This window comes from Carassius gibelio, chromosome A1 (genome assembly GCF_023724105.1).
Source record: "Carassius gibelio isolate Cgi1373 ecotype wild population from Czech Republic chromosome A1, carGib1.2-hapl.c, whole genome shotgun sequence".
Lineage (NCBI taxonomy): Eukaryota > Metazoa > Chordata > Actinopteri > Cypriniformes > Cyprinidae > Carassius > Carassius gibelio.
Genome location: NC_068371.1, coordinates 21,827,840 through 21,850,686, shown reverse-complemented (window position 1 = coordinate 21,850,686; position 22,847 = coordinate 21,827,840). Strand labels below are relative to the sequence as shown.

The following is a 22,847-nucleotide window of genomic DNA, read 5'->3' as shown; positions in this document are numbered from 1 at the left end:
TTCGAACCTTTTTAGGCCTAGAAATCATTAAATTCTCAGATTTTCCATCACAACGGAACCATAAATATTGTGGCATGAATAGCATTCCAAAAAAATTAAATAAAAACTTTTATGCAAACCTGTGCTAAATCCATTTTGCTCCCTTTAAGAACTGTGAAGCACATAAGCTGTGAGTACATTAAATGGATTGGACTAGTTTAGATCAGCTGTGTACAGAAACAATGGTATATTCCACTGTGATGCCTTTGGCTTAGAGATTGATATTAGATAACAACAAAAATGAAGTCTGATGTCATTGTAAGAAGAAATTCCAAGCAGATAAAAGGACACCACTTTAATCCAGACGTTTTATTACAATTCAGATAAACGTTGCCATAATATGTCTGCATTGTGGTATCCCCATAGGTTTGTTAGTGATTAATTAATTAATAAATTTTAAGACTTAAAATTTAAAATCTTAAAAAAAGGCCCTATAAAAACAGCTAGAGGAAATGGTTACGTACCTGCCACCCTCTTTTAAGTAATTGGAAAGCAACATTTCACAATCAGTAAAACCTATACATAATCTTCAATCTAATTCAAGTTTCTCAGTCCCAAAGTTATTTCATTTTTGGAGCAAGAATAAATAATACTGTAGATTAATCAGTACAAAAACTTTTTCATGAGGCTCAGACAGTAAAACCACAGTATTCAGCATTCATATGAGCACCATCCAGCTTGATGTGTCAATGTGCCCTGCGTCTCCTCCACATCTTTGGGGGTAAGAGTGTTTAAAGTGCCTGTTCTGTCCTTTGTTCTCAATGCGGTAGGATGAGCAACTACAGGACAAAACATTTGTTAGTGTGGTTAAGCACAGTGCATACTATCATCAAGTACAAACTATAATGAAGTGAATAGTTTGAGTGTGCAAAACTAAAAAACTAATGTCACAATACAGCTGAATGAGGTATTAAAATGTGAGTTGGTTACAGAGTGACTGATGGTTTTTTTTCTCGTCGTTGTGTGTGAGTGAGTGAATGAGTGAGAGAGACTATACCTTTGGTTTAGTGTATCTAGCGAAAGGTACACCCTCTTCAGCAGTGTGTGTGTCCAGCAAGTCTTTACTCTGGCTGTCTGAACTGAGGGTGTCCATTAGGCTGGTGGTGCACACCGAGTGAGTGTTATAACCGCTATCCACCTGCAGAGGACACGAGGGACAGATTAAACCTAAAGATCAGCTCAAATATGTAGTTCACAATTCCAACATAAAAACTTGCAAAATGTATAAAGCATAAACCTAAAGTAACAGTACAGTAACAATGTAATAATTACATATTACTCATTAAATAGTGCTACTTAAAAAAAAAAAAAAAAGCATGTAAATAAAAGGTTTTGAAATGTATACTTTATCTACAGCAAACTTTAAACACATTTTAAGTATGTCCTTTAGAAATAAACAAATAATTGTAATATATTAAATACATTTAATATTAATGATAATACATTTTATACAGAAAGAGAGATCAATCTTAAAGTTAGTGCTTTAGAAATAAGCATACATTTTTAGAATTATATAATATTAAATATTAATATTTTAAAAGGATGATAATAATAATAATAATGAATAGATACAGCATATATATTCTTATTGCTAAAGAGATTCAGTAAACCAGCAGCTGCCAACAGCAAGTTTCGCAGTGGTTTTATGTCAGCTACACCTGCTGGACTACTGCTGGAAAGACTCTTCGTCTAGTTGTGTAATGTTTAGACTTTAGAGGCTACTTATATCGCTTTTCCATTGCTCAAAAAACGTTTTTATTCCACGTCGCCCCATCAAGCTCTCGCTGGATTACGAGAGCAACGTCTGTGCTTCCTCAACAAACAACGAAACAGCCATTTTTGGGTTGTTAAAAAAGGTGCGTGCAATCCTTCGCTGGCTGTGCAGATTTAAATCTAGCGGTTCTGTTGTGTTGGTGTTGCAAATTTAGTGACTCATTTAGTGAAGATTCTCTCCGGCCACGTCACGTTTTGGTACGGTACGTTTACGGTTCACTTGGAACCTGAACTGAGGTGGTACTACAAAAAATTTGGACTCATACTAGAATACTAACCTGCATGCTAATGTCGTAGGGTGTAATGCTTCCTTCCGCTAGCAGGGATACAAACATGTGTGTACTTTCAGCGTCAGGCACACTGCCTGTTCGAGAGCTGGACAGTCTCACTGGTGACGACGCAGTATCCTCTTCAGGAACCCAACCACAGGACTCTTCTCTGCTCCTGCTGATGACCTCATCCTCATTTCCCCTTATGTCAGTCTCATCATTTCCTCCAGCGTCCTTCATGAACTGCTCGTCTTGATCCATCTGCTCAGAGACAGCCACGGAGGCCTCAGACTCACTTCCCCCAGATTGGTGTCCTTCTCTCGGAGCATGAGGTCCTGTTGAGTTAGCGTCCAGGTCCATGGTAGGTAAAGGTTCATTGGGATGGAAGTTCTCCTTGTCCTGGAGGATAGGGGACAGGTGAGTAGGAGAGGCCCACATGCAGGCTCTGTCTCTAGGTCGGGACTGAAAGGGGGAGCAGCTTCGAATAGGGGAACAACCCTCCACCAATGGGCTCTCTCCACATTGGTTCAGGTCCATGTCTGAGCTGCCCATGGGATTGCCGTCGGGGGACAGAAACGACAGCCTTTTCCTCTCACCTATAAAGACAAAGTTGTATAGCACTTCACATATAGTTATCCAAGGTTTCCCCAAGCGGGGTCTATGAGTTGGTGAAAAGCTAATTATTAATTATTGCTAATAATTAATACAGAAATGACAAGTGCCACTTCAAGTAAAAATGTTATGTCTAAGGGATTCAGCTGACAAAAAAAGGTTTGGGAACCTCTGTATTTGCATTTATACTCATACATACAACAATAAATAAAATACAAATACCTGATCCAGGCGTCACAGAATGTTGAAGTCTGATGGGTGACAGAATAGGAGACTTGAAAGCAGGCGATGATCTCTCTGAAAACATGGGACTTGCGACACTGCCCAGACTGTGTGCTCGACACTGGCCTTGGATGGGACTGGAAGAAAACTGGCCCTGAGGATTATGGATAAAACCGTGTTAAATTTAAAAGATCTCAGATATCAAGTACCCTCGATCCATAGGTTATTGGTCCACCAGAGTGTGGTTTCATCATCTATGATCTGGTACGTACAGACAAGGGCGTCCCAGTTGGAATGCCACACTGAAGTGGAGAGACGATAACAGAAGACATCATCTCTCGACTGCTGGGAGGGACGCTGTGGGTATATCTGTCTGGGCTGGAAGGGGTAGAGGACTCCGAGCCACTATCATGGCCATCGAGAAACAGCTTCCGGCGCAATGAAGAGGAGCTGAGGCTCTCCTGCACCTGCTCGGTTAACTCTTCTGTCCTGTAGTAATCACCTGGTACAACAGAAAGGAAATTCTCAAGTTAATCTGAATATGTACCCTAGCAAAGAAAAGCATGCTAATATCTGCCACGTTTAAATCATCAATAGACAAGATCTGACACTCTAAAATTTAAGAAGATGATTCAATTTATTTGAATTCTGAACCTTTCTGTATTTAACCGAATATTGTACTCTGTCAAACTCACTCTCAGGATTTTGTGGAGGGCATCTAGATATGGATTTCAGTAGTCATTGAATAAAAAAAAGCTTGTAGACATGTTTTAATATGAATTAAACCATGTGAGATTTTCACTATTTACTTATAATTTATATTATTGTCATTACGAATTCCCCTGATATGAGTTCTCAAAAGGACTCATATTTAATCTCAGGTCATATAAACTATGCATACACAGTATTAAAAAGAAAAAGAAAAAAAGAAAAAATGGTGATTAAAATAGTTTTAATAGAGATATAGAATGTCACACTATGGAAGTGTTTTTTAAAAGACTTTTCTGCTCATCAAGGGTGCATTTTACAGTAAAAACATTAATACTACGAAACATTATTACAATTTAACTTCTCTTTCTATGCAAAAAATATTTTAAAATGTAATTGATTCCTCTGATGCAAAGCTGAATTTTATGCAGTCATTATTCCAGTCTTCAATGTCACATGATCCTACAGAAATCATTCTTGCAGCTTGTTTAAAACAGTTGTGTCGCTTTAAATTTGTTGTTTTTGTTCATATTAAAATGGTCAAAAGAACACCATTTATTCTTTTTTAACATCTTTACATTTTAACATTTAACATTTTTTTTTACATCTTTTGTAACATTAAAAATGTCTTTACCGTTTGATCAACTTAATGCAACAGTGAAAAAATTTATAAAATCAATTTCCCAAAAAAATTAAAATCTTACTGAAACCATACTTTTGAACGGTAGTGTATTCTAAATAATGTTTTCCTTCATTTTGAAATGAAGTAATAATTCATAAAAAAGGTTACCCAGAACTTTTTCAAGATTGAAGTCCACAGGTAGAGAGAGGACCGTCTGACAGATAGCTAAAACACACACAAGCAAAGGCCAGTTATTCTAAATAATTTACAGTGGTGATCATTTATGAGTTTTGTCTCAGAGCTGCAGAACAAACCATTTATTTTCTTTGAAGACTGAAGCTCCTCTGTGACCAGTGGGGACAAAGGACCTAAAATGAGACAGTTTAACTTAATATCTAAGAACTACTTTGGATGTAATCAAGTGGCATGAAAACATCTCTCTCTCTCTTTTGTGTCATGACTTACTTTTCTGATGTGGCATTTTTACAGATTGTTTCGCTGCCGGTGGCCCCCATGGAGACGGAACAATTGCACCTTTAGTGAAAAACTGTAAAAACGAAAATAGCTGAATGACGCATCTTTCTCTTAAGTAAAAATAAAACGCTTTCATGGAGAGTCACTGTTTCGTGTATGGGGATGTAAAGCAGGTTTACCTGTTCAATTGCGTGCTGCCGTTTTTCCTCAATCTCAGCATCTGCCCTTGATGTGTTAAAACACAGCCGAGTAAATATCATGAGAATATGAACAGATATTTCATACCGACACCGTTGTAAAGCACTAACTTACATATAAACATCCTAACAGCAATAACAGTTACCTGGCTTGGCTCAGAAACACAGCCTGGCGGTGAATGTCCTCTGCGTCTATTTCCACAGGAAGTAAATTTGCCATTTCGTCAATGGACCATTTGAACTTGGCTGGTGTCTACAACAAACAGTACAAGAAGAAATTAGTTTTCCTCTCGGTTTTTATGATTCCCCCTCGCACGCAGAGTCACTCACCGCGGAGGAGCTCGAGGAGCTCGTGAACACGGACGGGCTGGGCACCAGGGGCTCGTGCAGACGGTGGTAGTCGTTTGGGCTCTCAAACGGGTTCAGGATAGCGGGTCTTCCGGGAGTCGCGGGTGTTATGTGAATCTCTGCTATGTCTCCCATCTTAAAACCGGCGTCCAGTAGAGCTTTAGTAAGAATGGAGATGAGTGAAAGACTGGAGATCCTTCAGAGCATCAACAAACTAGAGCGGTAAGCTTTCTGTTTGGTTATATATCACTGCATCTCATTAGCATTGATCAAGGATTCCTGATCGTATTTTTAGTCTGTAGTCTTTACAGGTGTTTAAAAAGACAAAAACGGGTGATAAATGTTCTTAATCAATAACGTTAACTTACAACGCAACGAAACTCAAACCAGCACAACAGTGATCTCTGTATGGCTCTAACGTCTGGTTTAATTTTCGCTCAAGAGGTGCTAGCCAATCACAGTTCAGCAGAACTCGCGAAACAACCAATCAGTGGACGAGAACGAGCGACCTGCCGTCTAGACGTAACTTCCTTTCACGCGCCCAAAACAAAACTTTATTGATAGGATTACCGCAACAGAAAGCGCGAGGTGTGAACAAAACTCATTTTTTATTATATTATACTGTTTAATGCAGAATTTGTGACTTCGCCCGGTTTTTAATTTGCAAATAGTTGAAAGACACCAGGGACTATCAGAAACTGTCAGGGTTGTGTGAGTCAATCACTAAATTAATAACTAATAGCTTTAGCACGATAGCATCATGGCCAGTCCTGCGAGCGCAAACATGAACGCTGTCCGGGAGACTATGGATGGTAAGAGTTAAATATTTAGAACAAAGATATACTCTTTAAAATGTTGTTTCCAAACATATCGGTTCGTTAGTGAACGAATCCTTGACGATTTGGAAGTAACGTAACTTAAAATGAATGTGATTTCAGTCGGTATCTTTAACGGTTCTGGTTTACCGTTACACAACACAATCATTCTCATAAATCACATTTCCAGTTCTCCTTGAGATGTCAAGGCTGTTGAACACGGGATTGGACATGGAGTCTCTGTCGATATGTGTCCGTCTCTGTGAGCAGGGGATCAACCCCGAAGCCCTGTCATCAGTCATCAAAGAGCTCAGAAGAGCCTCGGACTCATTCAAGGTCAGTGACACAGTCGTGTTTCAGTCTCTCTCCGCTCACTGGTTTTATCCACTCTCCCTGATATTAGATTGATACCAAATCACGAATAGCCTGTTAATTATCTTGTCAGTGACCTGAGAAATTAGGTTATGTCTGACTAGTCAGCATTTTAAAGTGCGAATTTCTGAAATGTTTCACTCCTGATGAGCATCTGGGAGTTTTGGTAAAAATGCTCTCTATAGAAGCAAGGTATGTTTTTGCTTGATAAGGAAAAAAAAAACACTATTCAATTTCTGCCAGTGGAATAATTTTAACCAACTACTCTATATTTATGTAAGCCGGTAATATTAGGCTAGATGGGCATATTTCCACTTTTCAACGTTTGTTTGTCACTACTGAACTCTTTAAAAGAAAGTGTTCCATTTAAAGGCCTTAAAATATACAATTTACCACTTTTTAATCTTTTTTTCCCCATTTCATTAACTTCCATCTTTGTTTGTTCTTTTAGGCTTCTGAAAACAGCACTAGTCAAGGATGAGCAGTCTAAATTTCATCTATGACCGAGTCGACCCTGTTTGAGAAGAAAAAACTGCACAATGCATTGTATATAAACTTGTACATATGATTAATGTGTTAGTTTGATTTGCCTTGTTTGACCTACTTTCATGTGCCTCAGTCTGTACAGTACGACTGTTGTGTGTGCTCTTTTAATATTTTTTTTTTTTTAATTTTGTATATACTAAAAATTATTATTCATTACATGCTAAAAGCAAAAATATGTCCTCAAAATAGATATTACCGTGTGGACCATTTTTTGCCTCCGATTAAGTCAGTAAAATATATTTTCTTTATACTAACTGTGCTCTTTTTATCTATGTGTCTGTGTCTAATCACTAAAAAGCATTTGATCTGGTCCTCCATGTGCGTTTATATTTTTTAACCACGTGATGGCGACAGCAGTGCATTTATAGCTAGTTCACGAATTACTTCTGCTTTGTATTCTGTCGTAGCGTTGTAATTTCAGTATTTTAGGATTAATCTATTTCTTTTAAACATTTATGATAAAGGTCATGGACTCTTCTCAACAGCTCATCCTTATTTTTATTTATTTTTTCAGAGCAACAAGTTAATTCAAATAGAAGTGCAGTTAGACATCAGGCCTGTTCTTCAACTCGTAGGTGCTTTTTTTGAACCTCAAACATCAGTCCTTGGAAATGTGGTAAAAAAAACAAAAAAACACTGTGTATCTTAAATCAGACTGAAAGGCAGTATACCTATTGTAAGCTTCATTAACACCCATCCGTGCTGAGCGGAAGAGGTGGCTGTGTCCTTGGATCCAGCAGACGGAGGCATAATGTTTCACTCCTGGAGCGAGAACTCATTTCTGTGTCTGCTCTTATTGCTAAATATTAACCCTGAGTCCAGTAGTTTCTCAAGGAGAGGTTTTAAGCAGAATGTGCTCTAGTTTAAAGAAATAGTTAACCCAAAAATGAAAATGCACATTGACAGTGAATGGGTGCCATCAGAATGAGCATCCAAACAGCTGAAAAAGAATCCCAGTAATCCACACGAATATTCCATCAATTAACGTCTTGTGAAAGTGAAAAGCTGTGGATTTGAAGAAACAAATCCACCATTAAGACTTTTTACCACTTCGTCACTTCTAACCTAAAATGTGAGTCCTCTATCCATAATATTGCTTTCTCCCATGAAAAAAAAAAGAGAAATAAAAGCTAAATTTCTCAAAATCCATTTCCAATCTCGTCTTGGATGGCCTGGTGGTGTGTACATTTTCAGCAGGTTTTTATTTTTAGGTAACCTGTTCCCTTACTGTAATTCCTTTGATTAATTTGCATCCATGCACTAGAATGAGAGAAGTTAAGGATAGCCTTAATCAGTGAATTCAAAACATTACAGTTCTATTTATTTGATTTTGTGGAAGAAACACCATCTGTTTCGAGTATGGGTCAAGGGTGCACCATCTTCAGGTCTCCACTGACTCACCTTTAACAAAGACAAACACCAGCACCATCAGTGTGGAGAATGATTGCGACCGCTTGTTGGAGTGACAGGAGTTATCAACTAAAGCGGACCAGACGTGTCTCTCCATGAGGCCGGCTAATGATGCGCAACGATGGGGTAGTTTAGTCCTCACTGTGAATCAGTATCAGAAAGGTTGCCACAGTGACAGTGACATCACTCATCAGCACCAGCGAATCTTTTCTGTTAGCTATCTGAGTGACCATCAGTCTCCTAGCAATGTGCATCTGACTCCAGCAATTTATTAGTGAGTTTGTTCATGGCCAATGTTTTATAATCCAATTTGTTTTCAAGACAAAAACCATCAAGAGTTTGCAAAGTGAGCCTACGCTAACTTAGGTTAATTGAACTTCTAAGAAAGATTAAACTAAACAACACAATTAAGTATTCTGAGGTTGATGTGTAATTATCATATCCCCATCCTCTAATTCATGCATTAATTGCTTTAATTAGCAAAGCAATTAAAAAAACAATGCTTAGCTCTGTAATAGCATCCACCTTCAGTAACGGTTTATGTAAATTCCCTTGTGTTTGGTGTAGGTTAATGAAATGTTTGTTATTAAATGGGAAATCTGTGTGTTCAAGTATGTAATTATCAATAGTTTAGCTGTAAATTTAATAATTGTGTTTTAACCTTCTAAGTGATGCATGCAATGCAACAGGGTTCTTTGTTCACAGGTATGTGATAAACAACTGGTTTTAATCCAAGGCTGATGGAAGTGACAACACCCTTGTGCAAGGTTAATTGAAAGTTTAAAAAGTATAATTGTAGGTTAGAATCCTTTATTTATTTTTTAAACACAATTCCTTAAAAAGAATGGGGGCGGATGACCTTTTTTAGTCATTACACTCTCCGATGAATTGTTTTTGTTGTTGTTTTTTCATGGCTCTTTGTAGATTATTTTTCTAGAAATGTTTCGGTTTGTATGATATACTGAAAAACAAGGATATGCATGTAATAAGTTAAATAAGGCTTTTATTGGCAAAAAACAATATATAACGAGTCAGTATTTACAGTGTTGACCCTTGTTCTTCATAACCTCTGCAATTCGCTCTGGCATGCTGGATATTAGGTACTGGCCCAAATCCTGACTGATGGCGATCCATTCTTGCCTTGTTAGTTCTCAGAGTTGATTACAATTTGTGGACTTCTGCTTGTCCACTCGCCTTTCGAGGACTGATCACAAGTTCTTGATTGAGATCCGGGGAGTTGCCTGGCCTGATGTTCCAGCCACTTCTTCATCACTCTTCCTTTGTGACATGGTGCTCCATCATGCATGGATAAATCACCAAACTGCTCATGGATCATTGGAAGAAGTCGCTCTTGCAGGATGTTTAAATGCCATTCTTTATTCATGGCAGAATTATGAGAGAGCCCTCTCCCTTGGATGAAAAGCAACCCCACACATGGATGGTCTCAGGATGCTTCCTTGTTGGCTCAACACAGGACTCATGGTAGCATTCACCTATTCTTCTCCAAACAATGAATTTTCCAGATGTCCCAAACAGTTGGAAGGAAGCTTCCAAGGAAAACAACTTTGCACCAGTCTTCTGCTGTCCAATCCTTGTACTTCCTGCAGAATTTCAGTCTATCCTTAAAGTTTTTCTTAGAAAGAAGTGGCTTCTTTGATGCTCTTCTTGACACCAGGCCATTGTCCAAAAGTCTTGTCCTCTCTGTGCATGCAGATGCTCTCACACCAACCTGCTGCCATTCCTGAGCAAGCTCTGCACATGGAGACATGATTCTGTAGCTGAATTCTCAGGAGGAGATGGTCCTGACGCTTGCTGGACACTCTGGGACGTCCTGAAGACTTCTTCACTGCAGTCGAACCACTCTCCTTGAAGTTATTGATGATCCAGTAAATGGTTCTTTCAGGTGCAATATTCTTTGTAGCAATTTCCTTACATGTGAGGCCATTTTGATGCAAAGTGATGATGGCTGCACGTGTTTCTTTGGAGGTAACCATTGCTAACAAGAAGAACACAATGATTGGAAGAGCTTCTTCCCTCCTTTTAAAACAATCAATCTGCTCTTACAATCTAATTAGTATGATAGAGATTTCACCTGACTAGTACTAAAACACTTTCACACGTGCTGCTGATATAATTAGTCAGTTAATGTTAGCTGGTCATTTTGTGTCAGGACCAAAAAACAGTGGAATGTTTTTTTTTTATTTTTTTTTTGGCCAACGAAGCTTTTAGCAATTATTTAAAATGCATCTGATCATGCTACACAATAAACTAGAAACAATGTGAATGAACACTACAACAGCTTAAGCGGCAAACTTTGCAAAACACAACATTTATGGCACTGCCAAAACTTCTGGCCATGACTGTATGCCATTTCAAAGGTTTGGGGTCAGACTTATACTCGTCAAGGCTGCATTCATTTGATGAAAGATAAAGCAAACATTATATTATTGTGAAACATAATAACAATTTTAAATAACTGTTTAATATGTAAATAGACAGTCTATCATTAATTTGATTTATAAAGATCATATTCTGGAAAACGACTCCACGTGATTAGTCTCAAGTTCACACATCACAAACCACATTACAAAGTCTCAATTGGCGTTGATTAATCTTTGCACAGCTGCCACACCAGTCAAAAGACCACTAAGAGAAAAGTACTTTTCTTTCACGCTTAATAATATCCTTTACCCTCTCATGAGGAATATCAGGAAAGCTCCACGTCCGACAGACTTGAACTCTTCCGGGTGTCAAGCCTGTTACTAACTTCATCAGAAGTGCATCAATTCACATTAGCTGCAAATGAACGTCACCCGTTCGATCAGCGGCGCCGTTTAAATGCCGCTTCGACTCTCATTAACCTCAGCACCGGACATTTACCGAGCGTCCGAACCGAGCATACAAACAAAAGAGGTGGATAATACTAATGCTTGTGTTGTGACAGCGCTATTTATAGTGATTAATGATCCCGTGTTTTAGTTGATTACACTGCCGCCGAGTCTCCATACTTGTTTCAATTAGTGTTGTGAAGGTCGCTAAATAATCCCTCACCCCTGTATGCATAATCTTTTTCCATTAATAATCATACAATGATTTCTGCCCTCGTGCTCATTTGAGTCACAGGTTCTGCTAAAGGAAAAGACATCTTCAAGTACTACTGCTTTAGACAGGAAATATGATGATGATGTTTGGTGCTCTTCCCAGTGCTGTGACTCATTGACCTGTTCCCTCAAGGGATTTCTCAATTGGGCTTTAGCATTTAATTCATTGTTATTCGTCTAATTAGAGTGGATGGAATGATATTCAGGGCTTATGAATTTGATCTGCTACTGAACTCTTTCTCTGCAGGCTTGAGTGGGTCATATATTATTGTTGACAGGACCAGAAGCAACCTGTCATTTTCTATCAGGCCCAGTTCGTTGAACTCCATATAGAGTTTTTAGATGTATAACGCATGACTATATTTAAATAATTATTATGTGACAAGATCTTTGTGGCCTGGAAAATGCAGCAAACTATAGTACGTTGCCTTATAGGGCATATTAGGCTATTGTAGTTGAAAAGATGTGGTGCTTCTCAGTTTTTCTCATCTTTGGGCCACAAAATATGATGGAAAGCCTAAGTGCCCCTTATATTGAGGGAGTTTCAGATGTACAAGTGTCCCTTTTTAAATATACACATTTCCATAGGAGTTACTATTGTCTATTCTATTCTATTCTATTCTATTCTATTCCAATCTATACTAACTATTTTCTCTAAAGTTTGTGCTTTCAGATTATAGGCACTTCATAAAAAGAGTGCTGCAGGAATGAGTCCTAAAACTTGGAAAGTGCATTTTTGCACTTCCTGAAGTCTTTTTATTATTATTATTATTATTATTATTATTATTATTACATTTTTTGATTAAATGCCTGAAATAAAGTCTGAAATTAACACAAGCTCAGATGTTTATTCTACACCAGCAATACCCCCCAGTATTGTAAGCTTTTACGTGTTTTGATAATGGTGGTTGCTATATGGTTTAAGTCTCTTAATTGGTTGCTTGGTGTACGATATCATCACACTGAATAGGTAAACTCATCTACTCACTAGTCCACTTTTATAGCCTCGTTGCAAACCATTATAAGTAACTCAAAATTTCTTGGTAACTAAACCAAGAATTGGTAACTCAGTGGTGATGATGATGTCAGTTATGCATTATTATGAATTTATGCAATCATGGTGTGGTCATAAGGTAGAGCACGACCAATATGTTTTATTTTTTTTATTATTATTTTTTTTAGGGCTGATACCGATATTAGGGAAAAAAGACAGCTATCGATATATCGGCCAATATTATAGGATAACAGTACACACTTCCTATTCGTGCATCCAAATTTTTAACTGGTTTTGTATATAGAATACAGTATATAAACCGAATATATATACATAAACATATTTTATATTTATATTAACTTGAATTTAGGAAATAAACAAAGTAGGACAAGCAAGCTATGCCAAACCAACAGGGCGGGGTTTATGCAGGAAGCACAGCTTTTACAAATGTAAACATCTAAAATGAACAAATAATAATAATGAATAATGTATATATATATTTATATATATATATATATATATATATATATATATATATATATATATATATATTTTTTTTTTTCACAAATTCTGTGTTGTGTTTCTGGTAGTCAAATGAACATGCAGATCATGAATATTCTAGTAGTCTATATTGCGATTTGATTTAATGTTTTTTATTTAATCATCAAAAAGACATTGCATGAAATTCTGCGTTATACAGTAAATTCAGTTTTTATGAATGGATCCCGTGCTTCCTTCTGCATTTGCCACATCGCAACCACAAGGCCCTACTAATTTAGCCAAACGAGTATGATAAGCTCATTGTGAGAGTAAAAGATGGGGACATTGTTTATTTAATTTATAGCATTGAGTCTCACATAAGTGACAACGTAGCGTTAAATCACCATTCAACAGACTCAAGCCATCACCGCACTGCCATCTTTCTATCTGGCTGTAAAGCAGTGTGCATTGATGCACAGTTCAGCTCTAAAGTCACTGAATCAGCCATTAATAATGAAATTAATCATCATCCATTCATTTAATCATGCAAAACTAAGAATTAGAATCATCACTTAAATTAGGAAAGAAGCTGATCCATCATCACCACAAAAGAGCAACTTCTTCCCAAGGCCTAACTCAGTCCACTGGCCTGCACTAGCAGTGAGTCTTTTATCCACAGCTTGCTCACTGCTGTAGCTGAGTGAAGGTTATTTGCCAGCTGAATGACCCCTCTTGTTTAGGTTTGATGGATGTCGTACAAAGTGAACCCAGCAGGGGGTCTAAGGGGGAGAATGTGTGTGTGAGAGACAGAGTGAGTGTAAGAAAAAGGATGCTCTATGATCTGTGAAGAACCAGAGCGAGAGAGAGAAGGAGGGTGCACCTGAGTGTTAGCATCAATGCTTATGAGGCTTATCCATCAAACTCAATACACAGCTAAGCACGAATGAATAACCCTCGCCCTCTCTCCGCCTCAAGAGGAAAGGATAAAAAATCACACTGCCTTTGAGGTCATGAAGTAGTTGGTGGAAAAGTTCAGTAACGTGCGTTTTAAAGGAAGTGTTCTTCCTCAGAACAGGTTACAGACCTCTGGAGTGGATTGTAAAGAAGAGATAAACTTCATGAAATAGAAGAATGAAAAATCACAGAACAAATCTGAGTTTGCATTCTGAGCACAGAATCATATATTTTCTTATAACAGCAAAGTTTGTATGTTGATGTGTCCACAACTGAAAAAGATCAACCTTCCACATACGCAGATGACACAGATGGTTTTACTCAAGTGTTACTGAATCAGTTCTGTGCTCTTCTATAACTGTCTGTTTTTTTTTTTTATTTTTTATTTTTTTATGTCAGCTAGCAAATCAGATTTAAGAAGACGGAACTGTTAGGAAAGCTAAAATGAGAATTGCTGTACACCTGTCCAACTTTCAGGACTTGTACAACTCCAGAGTGAATAAAAAGGGAAGAAAACATCATCACAGAGCCCTCTCCCCACGGCCAAAACTTGTTTGCAGTTCTCCCCTCAAGCAGAAGTTACAGATCTCTGTGCATTTGAACATCTAGACATAAAAACAGTCCTCCCCCCATGTCATCTCCAGCTTAAACAGCTAATAAAGCTCTTTCTGAATCTGATTTAGAGTCCATTTGCTTTAAAGCTATTTTTTGTAAATGGCAGTATAAAAATAAAATAACTTATTTCACGATGCTGATCAACTACGGGCGGCAGATCCTTTTCCTTTTTGGCGCCTAAACTCTGGAATAACCTACCTAACATTGTTCGGGAGGCAGACACACTCTTGCAGTTTAAATCTAGATTAAAGACCCATCTCTTTAACCTGGCTTACACATAACATACTAATATGCTTTTAATATCCAAATCCGTTCCCATAACACCCGATGTACTTGCTACATCATTAGAAGAATGGCATCTACGCTAATATTTTTCTGTTTCTCTCTTATTCCGAGGTCACCGTGGCCACCAGATACAGTCTGTGTCCAGATCAGAGGGTCACTGCAGTCACCCGGATCCAGTACGTATCCAGACCAGATGGTGGATCAGCACCTAGAAAGGACCTCTACATCCCTGAAAGACAGCGGAGACCAGGACAACTAGAGCCCCAGATACAGATCCCCTGTAAAGACCTTGTCTCAGAGGACCACCAGGACAAGACCACAGGAAACGGATGATTCTTCTGCACAATCTGACTTTGCTGCAGCCTGGAATTGAACTACTGGTTTCGTCTGGTCAGAGGAGAACTGGCCCCCGAACTGAGCCTGGTTTCTCCCAAGGTTTTTTCTCCATTCTGTCACTGATGGAGTTTTGGTTCCTTGCTGCTGTCGCCTCTGGCTTGCTTAGTTGGGGACACTTCATTTACAGCGATATCGTTGACTTCATTGCAAATGATTGCACAGATACTATTTAAACTGAACTGAGATGATGACATCACTGAATTCATTGATGAACTGCCTTTAACTATCATTTTGCATTATTGACACACTGTTTTCCAAATGAATGTTGTTCAGTTGCTTTGACGCAATGTCAAAGGTGACTTGACTTGACGCTGATCGATTCTAAAGTTAGTTCACACAAAAACGGTTTACTCACCCAGCAATCATATACAAAATCAATGTGAATAGAGAGCTTTAATCCAAGTCTTTTTACATTTACATTCATTCATTTAGCAGACGCTTTTATCCAAAGCGACTTACAGATGAGGACAGTGGAAGCAATCAAAAACAACAAAAAGAGCAATGATATATAAGTGCTATAACAAGTCTCAGTTAGGTTAACACAATATAATAAATAAAAAGAAAACAGATAGAATAAAAAAATAAAAGAATAGAGCAAGCTAGTTAGAGGTCTTTACACATACACGCACACATACATATAAAATTGCATAATAAATGAAAAGAAAATAGAATACAAAAAGATTAGAAAGGTAGTTAGATTTTTTAAAGAATAGAATTAGAATAGTGAGTGTTAAAGTTAGAGGGTCAAATAAAGGTGGAAGAGATGTGTTTTAAGCCGATTCTTGAAGATGACTAAGGACTCAGCTGCTCGGATTGAGTTGGGAAGTTCATTCCACCAGAAGGGAACATTTAATTTAAAAGTCCGTAAAAGTGACTTTGTGCTTCTTTGGGATGGCACAATCAAGTGACGTTCACTTGCAGAACGCAAGCTTCTAGAGGGCACATACGTCTGAAGTAACGTATCTTTTTAAGAGATATAATTGCCTTATATGATTAACAGATTTAATTTAGGCATTTATGTGAACGTTAATCAACACATGTATCATCAAATATGGTAGAAAGAAGCTAAAATTATGAGGAAGAAGAGGTTTAGTACACCTGATCTGCCTTTTATTATTTTTGACATGCTCTATAATTGTCTAAATTATAAATTTGTTCATTATATAAAGCTATCGTAGTGGGTATTTTTCAGTAATGCCTTTTGTTATGCCATTATAGATGATGACAGGTGCCTGTTGTTATGAATGACTCAATGGATTGTTCACGCAAGTGATTCATTCATTAGAACTGTATTGATTGTGAAAATAGAGAAAGTATATGCCAGTATTGTATCTAAAATGTAGGTTTTGTAATATTAACTTATTTTTGATTGAGCTGTTGTGTAAATCCTGCTAAAACATCTTTACCCAGCCTAAGCTTTTCCTAAGGTTTAGCCACGACTGAAGACCAGATTAATCCAGCTAAAACCATTTTAAAACCATGTTTATTTATTTGAACTCTTTTTTGGCTTTGTTCAAAGTATTGTGAGATATCGTGTATCGAAACCAAATCGTGACATGAGGGTATACTGTCAAACCCCTATTAAACGAAAAAAAAAAAAAAATGAAATTAACCTGTTGGGTGCTTGCTGTTAAGATATGTTTCACTTTAAGTCAAGGAGTTTGTTTTTTAGAATAACCTATTCACTCTTTCCTCACGTATATTTAAAATTAAACTTGTTCATTTACAGTGACATGCTCAAAAAAGTTGAGTTTTCAACTCTTTGGGGAATATCTTGTTCTGCATAATTACCCAAATTTGATTGGAACTGAACTTGACTTCTGGAGATGACTTTCAATGAATGTAAATCAGGCATCTCACATCCCCACAATTAATTTGGTCTGTAACAAAAAAAAAAAAAAAAAAAAAAAAAAATCTTGTTAGAAAACAGAAAAAGAGTGTTAAAGCGCTGACAGAAGAGTGCTGTCAGGCATCTCATCACCATGACTGGCACTCTAGAGATATTTTCCCCTCCCTGACTTTGATCATGGAAGTGATGTTCTAGAAGAAGCTGGAGTGAATTCCAATGTGGGCATCTCTTTAGCATACCTAAAGTAAATTGGGTGCCCCTCTTGGAACTTGGCTGAAAGTTTAAGCCTTAATTTCATGTGCATTCCTCAAGTAAACATATGTCCAATGTCCAAAACGAGGTCTCTGTGAAGAATGGGTGCATCAAATGTTAAGTCACACCCACAGTGAGGAAGAAAGGTCAGGTCACACAATAGTCTTTGATTAGTTTAATGGATAAAAGCTGCTGTGGATTTGTAGCTGTGATAAAAAATGCAAGCATGTAAATTAATCATAAAGGCATCTATTATAAATGAAAACCAAGTTGTCAAGTTCTCCAGAAGGCAGTAATTGATGGACAAGTTTAGTACCTTCAATAATTGATTAGTGTGATGCAGGTCCACAAATAGAAATGAAATAATTGTAAAACAATGTGTAAAACAGAAAAATTCCCAAGTCTTCAAAAGAAACATATCTTAATGGATGCAACAGGGACACACAGTAAATCTGTATCATATCAGTTCTACGCCAATATCTTAAAATTTATTTTACAACATTCTCTACAATATGATTTTTCTACCTATTGGTATAGGCTGCCATATGATAAACACACAGCTTTGGGAAGTGCATGCTCATATCCCATATTTGTAGATATATTTTGAATTGGTTGTCAGCTTTTTGACTCAAAGGCTCACCGTCATCCAACAGAATATATATATATTAATGTATAAATAATAATTTAATCAATCTCTCCCTAATAGTTTATATTTAACAACACTGCTGATTTAAAAATACCTTTAAAAGTATCATTATTCAAAATGATTCTTTGTTGTATTTTGCTTTTAGGAAGTTTAAATATTTCATTCGAAGGTGAAGAATAGGATTTTTAGCAGCGTGGTTAATTTATACGGTCAGATTATTCCCCTTTATCCTTGAAGCTGAGAACAAATCCATACATTCTAATCTAACGAAGGACACATTCAAAGCAGCTCCCCAAAACGCACATCCATCTTCAGGAAAACAGGACACTGGTGTTTCGGCAAAGCTTGAGTTATGACACCAAGCGTCAGTGGCTGCATCCAACTCCATTCTTTTCTGAAGGACCTTTGTTGAAATGGCATGATTAATCCATCAGGGGACGTGGCTATGCAGGGTGTATATATGGCGTATGCATGGCAGGGGGAATCAAATTACAGGACTGTTGCAGGGACCATCCCAGCACAGTGCATTTGAAAGTGTGGCAGCTTTAGCTGATGGATTTCACTGGTCTTACTAGGCTACTGGTGTGTGAATTGAGGCATTGACTCCCTCCCATTCTGTGTCCCACTCTGTGTCCTGTACATTGGTGTTAAAGCTGACATGGGAGAAGAGAAAGTAAAACATGCATTTGTAGAGATAGATGCAAATGTGAGAGTGTGATTTGACTCAAGTGAATGTTCATGCTTATTAGCATTTGATGACGACCTCATTGCATATCAATACAGTAGATGTATTAATTGACTGAATAGCGTAATTGAAACACCACTCAGATGAATTAATATAAGCCTGTGTATGTCCACAGTGAATGGTCCTATTTTAAATGATATACACATGGTTGTCTCTCTTTATACAGTATACGGTCTGTAGTTGAACATATTGATCGCAGTTGTGCGAAGGCATCGGATGTACATTATAACAAATGTTCTCTTTGCATTTACATTAGAGGAGTGACAAATGTGCCCGATCGATGAAGAGAAGGTCAGGGAATGGACTCTGGCCGCAGCTCTAATAGAGAAGTCAATGAGGAACCACTGTAATCACTGTAGTGAATTCAATAAAGCAATGTGGAACTGAGGGATGCAGGCAGTTACTGCCAATTCCTTTAAAAGTAATAAGAAAACACCAGTGCTAAATTCCTCTCGAAATCCATAAAATGACTTTAAATTTAACAGTCATGAATATTGTAGAGATATGTTGGTGAATGCAAGGTTGTAACATGATAAAACAGAACACGGACAGATGACAAAGACCGTGAGGAATCAACATCAGCATGAAAGCAGGACTGAAGGTATAGGCTGATAACATTGTGTCTATAGATTGTCCTCTTCCATTGTCTGACTGAATTACACTTGTGTGAAATGTGCTGTGAAATCTCACTAAAACCAAGTGACAGACCTTGAGTGTTTGAGTCATTGCCATTTCAGAAGAACTATTTCCACTTCCTAAATCCCTCACAACAGATGGCAGTATAAGCTTTATATCCTGTCTCTGCTATGCTCGACCTTAACAAAAATTTGGAAAATTCTTATTCTTTAAGCAATGTTGCAACTGCACACTAAGTTAAATGATTCTCTTTCCCAGTGTTGACCAGTCATATGCTGATACTCGTAATGTCCATAAGGGGATGACGTATAGTTGCTAAAGTCATTTCTTATTCAGATTTTCACCGTGCTTTCTAAGGCATATCAATTTTGTTAATACCATGTAATTAAAATATGTCAGTGCACTACAACGCTCGGGCTGTATTAATGACCGTGGAAATTGTTTTAATTAAATAGCCAATTATAGTAAAGCCCCAACCATGATAACTGACATTTAAATGAGCTTTATTTAAATTGCCTTCAACATTGTTTCATCAGAACTTCTCACGCGGCGAATTAATGTGCATGTACAAAGCGCCGTTAACTATTGAAGTGCTGTTATTATTCATTTCAAGCATGAATTAATAGCTACAACATAAGTCTGTCCTTCCATAGACTTTGTGACTAGACTGTGACAACATATAAGTAAATAAATAAATAAATAGAGCCTTTCACACAACGAATTTAACAGTCAATGGCTAAACAAACACGCTCTACTTGTGGTCTGTTGTTCTGTATGTTTATCTTTACTGTGAGTATTATAAAGGGTACCTCGTTGCTCAACATCAGCAATAGCACGAGTTCTTGTGAAGTTCATTGTTCCAGATCTACCTGCTCTGAAAGAAAGCCACACACGCGCGCGCTGTGTCTCTTCCAAACTCTCTTTGTTTCTTGGCTCCTCCTCCGGACCACAATGTGACAGATTCAACTCGTCCGAGGCGAGCAGCTCAGCTCTTCACTTATTCCCACTGTCACTATCACGCTTTGATCGATGTCCTGACGCACAGACAACATCTCGGTTTTTTTTAGCCCCCTCATACCAAGCTGATTTTACTTTTCGATTAAAACGGAATTGTTTTGTTGTTTTATTAATTCTCCCGTGATTCATTACTTTTGTCCGATCACTTTCAAGAGATTTATTCAGTGCTGACCATGGCCACACCGGCTGCGCTGCTGCCCGCGACACCGATGTCCCACGCGTCTCCGATCTCGGTCGCCGCGGCGGTGAACTTCTCGACCCCGGCGACCCTCTCACCCTCTCCGTCCGTCACCCCATCCGGACAGAGCTTCTTCAGAACAGAACTGCTCTCCTCCGCGAGCCCGGGCATCCCCATCGGAAGTCTCCCGCACAAACCCGTGTATTCCACTCCTTCCCCAGTGGAGAACACCCCTCAAAACAACGAGTGTAAGATGGTCGAGGTCCGAGGCGCAAAGCTCGCGTCTTTCACTGTCAGCGGCAACGAGCTCATCTGCCTCCCGCAGGCGTTTGACCTGTTTCTCAAGCACCTGGTCGGTGGACTGCACACCGTATACACGAAACTCAAACGTCTGGAGATAACGCCCGTGGTGTGCAACGTGGAGCAGGTTCGCATCCTTCGTGGACTGGGCGCGATTCAGCCCGGAGTCAATCGCTGCAAACTCATATCGAGAAAAGACTTCGAGGTCCTCTATAACGACTGCACCAATGCAAGGTAAATGTAAGCCTTCTCGAAGCTACACGAGATCTATACGGTAAAGGATGCAGAAAAGAACTTTGAAAAGTTGCGCCAAACTAAAAATAATTCAAGCACTGGGCACTATGCGGGTTTATTGAGCTCATATCTTGCGCAGACGTTTCATAGACAAACTCATCTTTGCTGAGCACAGCACAATTATCTCAAGCCTTATGATCACAGTTTGGCCTTTGATAATCATGCTCATATCAGGTCATTTTTATACTGGAATGCATGACATCGAACATACAGTATAGCCTACACTCACCTTTTTGGACACCATCAATCATGCAGTCAGAATAGGACTGAATGTAACTGTCTTTCTCTAAAATGTATCATGTGTGAACAAACACTTTTGTTTATAGATATGGAAGAGAGAGAGGGAGATCTGTCTGTTATCTCAACATTTAATGGGACCATTCCAGTTTTGTTAGGAGTTATACTGAATGTCAGCTCACAGGTTAGTCTGCAGTTGTCCCGTGGTCGGGTATCAGATGGACCACAAGTAGGCGATCACTTGTTAAACGTCATGTATATGGCTCACGTAGTTTCCGATTGCAGTTTTCACATGAAAAATACTTCAAATGTGTGGATGAACTCAAGGAATGTTAATACTGCTGTCTGAGTTATAACCTATAATGAATTTGCATGACTCAGTCACGTGGCATGATTAGGGTTATATCAGCCTAGATAGTTATTGAACCATATCATTTTAGACAACTAGTCATAAAAGCGCTATATTCTGTTGAGCTGTCATATGCAACTGACTCTGATGCCATAAAAGTTTGAATACTATGAAAACTTTGACACTTTAGTACTGATAGCCTTTCCATAAGCTATATCGAGACTAATGTGGTATCGAAAATATCGCAAATGTATTATTTTTGTTTAGCTAGAACTTTGAACGTGCACAATATGCATTAGATTGACCAAATTAACTATGTTAGCAAATAGCTGTATAGGGTAGAACTTTTTTCCTGTCCATGTGATCAAACTCAACTGCTGCGAGACAAACTAATCAACAGCTTCTGCTCACTGCTGATGCTGCTCTCAAACAGGGCTGCGTTTCCTAAAATGATCATCTAAACCATTGCTGAGGCTGATGATAATATGGCTTAATGTTCCTGTTGCTCAGTGGTAGAGCATTGCGTTAGTAGCACTAAAGGTTGTGGGTTTGATTCCCAAGGAACACATGTTATTTATATATATATATATATATATATATGTGTGTGTGTGTGTGTATGTGTGTGTGTGTGTGTGTGTGTGTATTTGTAGGCCTACAATTTCTTTACAGTTGAAGAGAGTTAAAGTGAACAGAACAGTATGGGTTTACTTGTCTGTGATCAAATCAATGACACCAGTTCAGAGCTGTTTGCTTATTAAAGAGCGCATTTGGGCAGCCATTGGCACTGGTGAGGAGATGTTAAGCGCTTGTGACACAAGTTACTGGAACGAGATTAGAATCCCTGATTCCTGCCCGAGTGCTTGCTCCCCAGCGGAGTCTAATATAGAAATTGATTCTCCGCAGAAATTAATAAATTTTTCATATTGCCTAGAGCGGCAGTTTTAAAAGGGTACTCTCTAACAGTCCTCCCGCCCTTTTTGTCACCACTTTGAATTATATCCTAATCGTATTAATTCTTTTTGCCTCAGGATTAATCAACAAATGTATAAATGCATTTTTAAGCGTTACAAATTTGTATGAGAACCTATTTATACGTGAAGTAGACCATTCTC

At 38.2% G+C, this 22,847-nt stretch overlaps 3 protein-coding genes across 4 annotated transcripts in view; 2 read left to right on the top strand and 1 right to left on the bottom strand.

The window, feature by feature from the left end:
* Nucleotides 1-333: 333 nt before the first annotated feature.
* On the bottom strand, nucleotides 334-5,715 carry LOC128015659 (protein aurora borealis). Its single transcript, XM_052599701.1, has 12 exons — nucleotides 5,633-5,715; nucleotides 5,247-5,422; nucleotides 5,063-5,169; nucleotides 4,899-4,944; nucleotides 4,711-4,792; nucleotides 4,560-4,613; nucleotides 4,414-4,470; nucleotides 3,188-3,417; nucleotides 2,916-3,069; nucleotides 2,091-2,677; nucleotides 1,037-1,177; nucleotides 334-818 (listed from the first exon to the last, which is right to left on the bottom strand). Exons 2-12 carry the CDS (start codon nucleotides 5,397-5,399, stop codon nucleotides 798-800), a joined length of 1,632 nt encoding a protein of 543 aa, XP_052455661.1. The 5' UTR covers nucleotides 5,400-5,422; nucleotides 5,633-5,715; the 3' UTR covers nucleotides 334-797.
* A 114-nt stretch (nucleotides 5,716-5,829) lies between these two features.
* Nucleotides 5,830-7,245, top strand: LOC128015664 (mitotic-spindle organizing protein 1-like). Its single transcript, XM_052599710.1, has 3 exons — nucleotides 5,830-6,076; nucleotides 6,270-6,415; nucleotides 6,903-7,245. The coding sequence occupies exons 1-3, from the start codon at nucleotides 6,025-6,027 to the stop codon at nucleotides 6,930-6,932; spliced, it is 228 nt and encodes a 75-aa protein (XP_052455670.1). The 5' UTR covers nucleotides 5,830-6,024; the 3' UTR covers nucleotides 6,933-7,245.
* Nucleotides 7,246-20,344: 13,099 nt separating this feature from the next.
* LOC128015649 (dachshund homolog 1) overlaps nucleotides 20,345-22,847 on the top strand; it is a 57,036-nt gene continuing 54,533 nt past the window's right edge. For both annotated transcript variants that reach the window (XM_052599690.1, XM_052599681.1), the window contains exon 1: nucleotides 20,345-21,089. In XM_052599690.1, coding sequence (XP_052455650.1) covers nucleotides 20,551-21,089 — 539 coding nt within the window. In that variant the 5' untranslated portion in view covers nucleotides 20,345-20,550. The remainder of the gene's footprint in view (nucleotides 21,090-22,847) is intronic.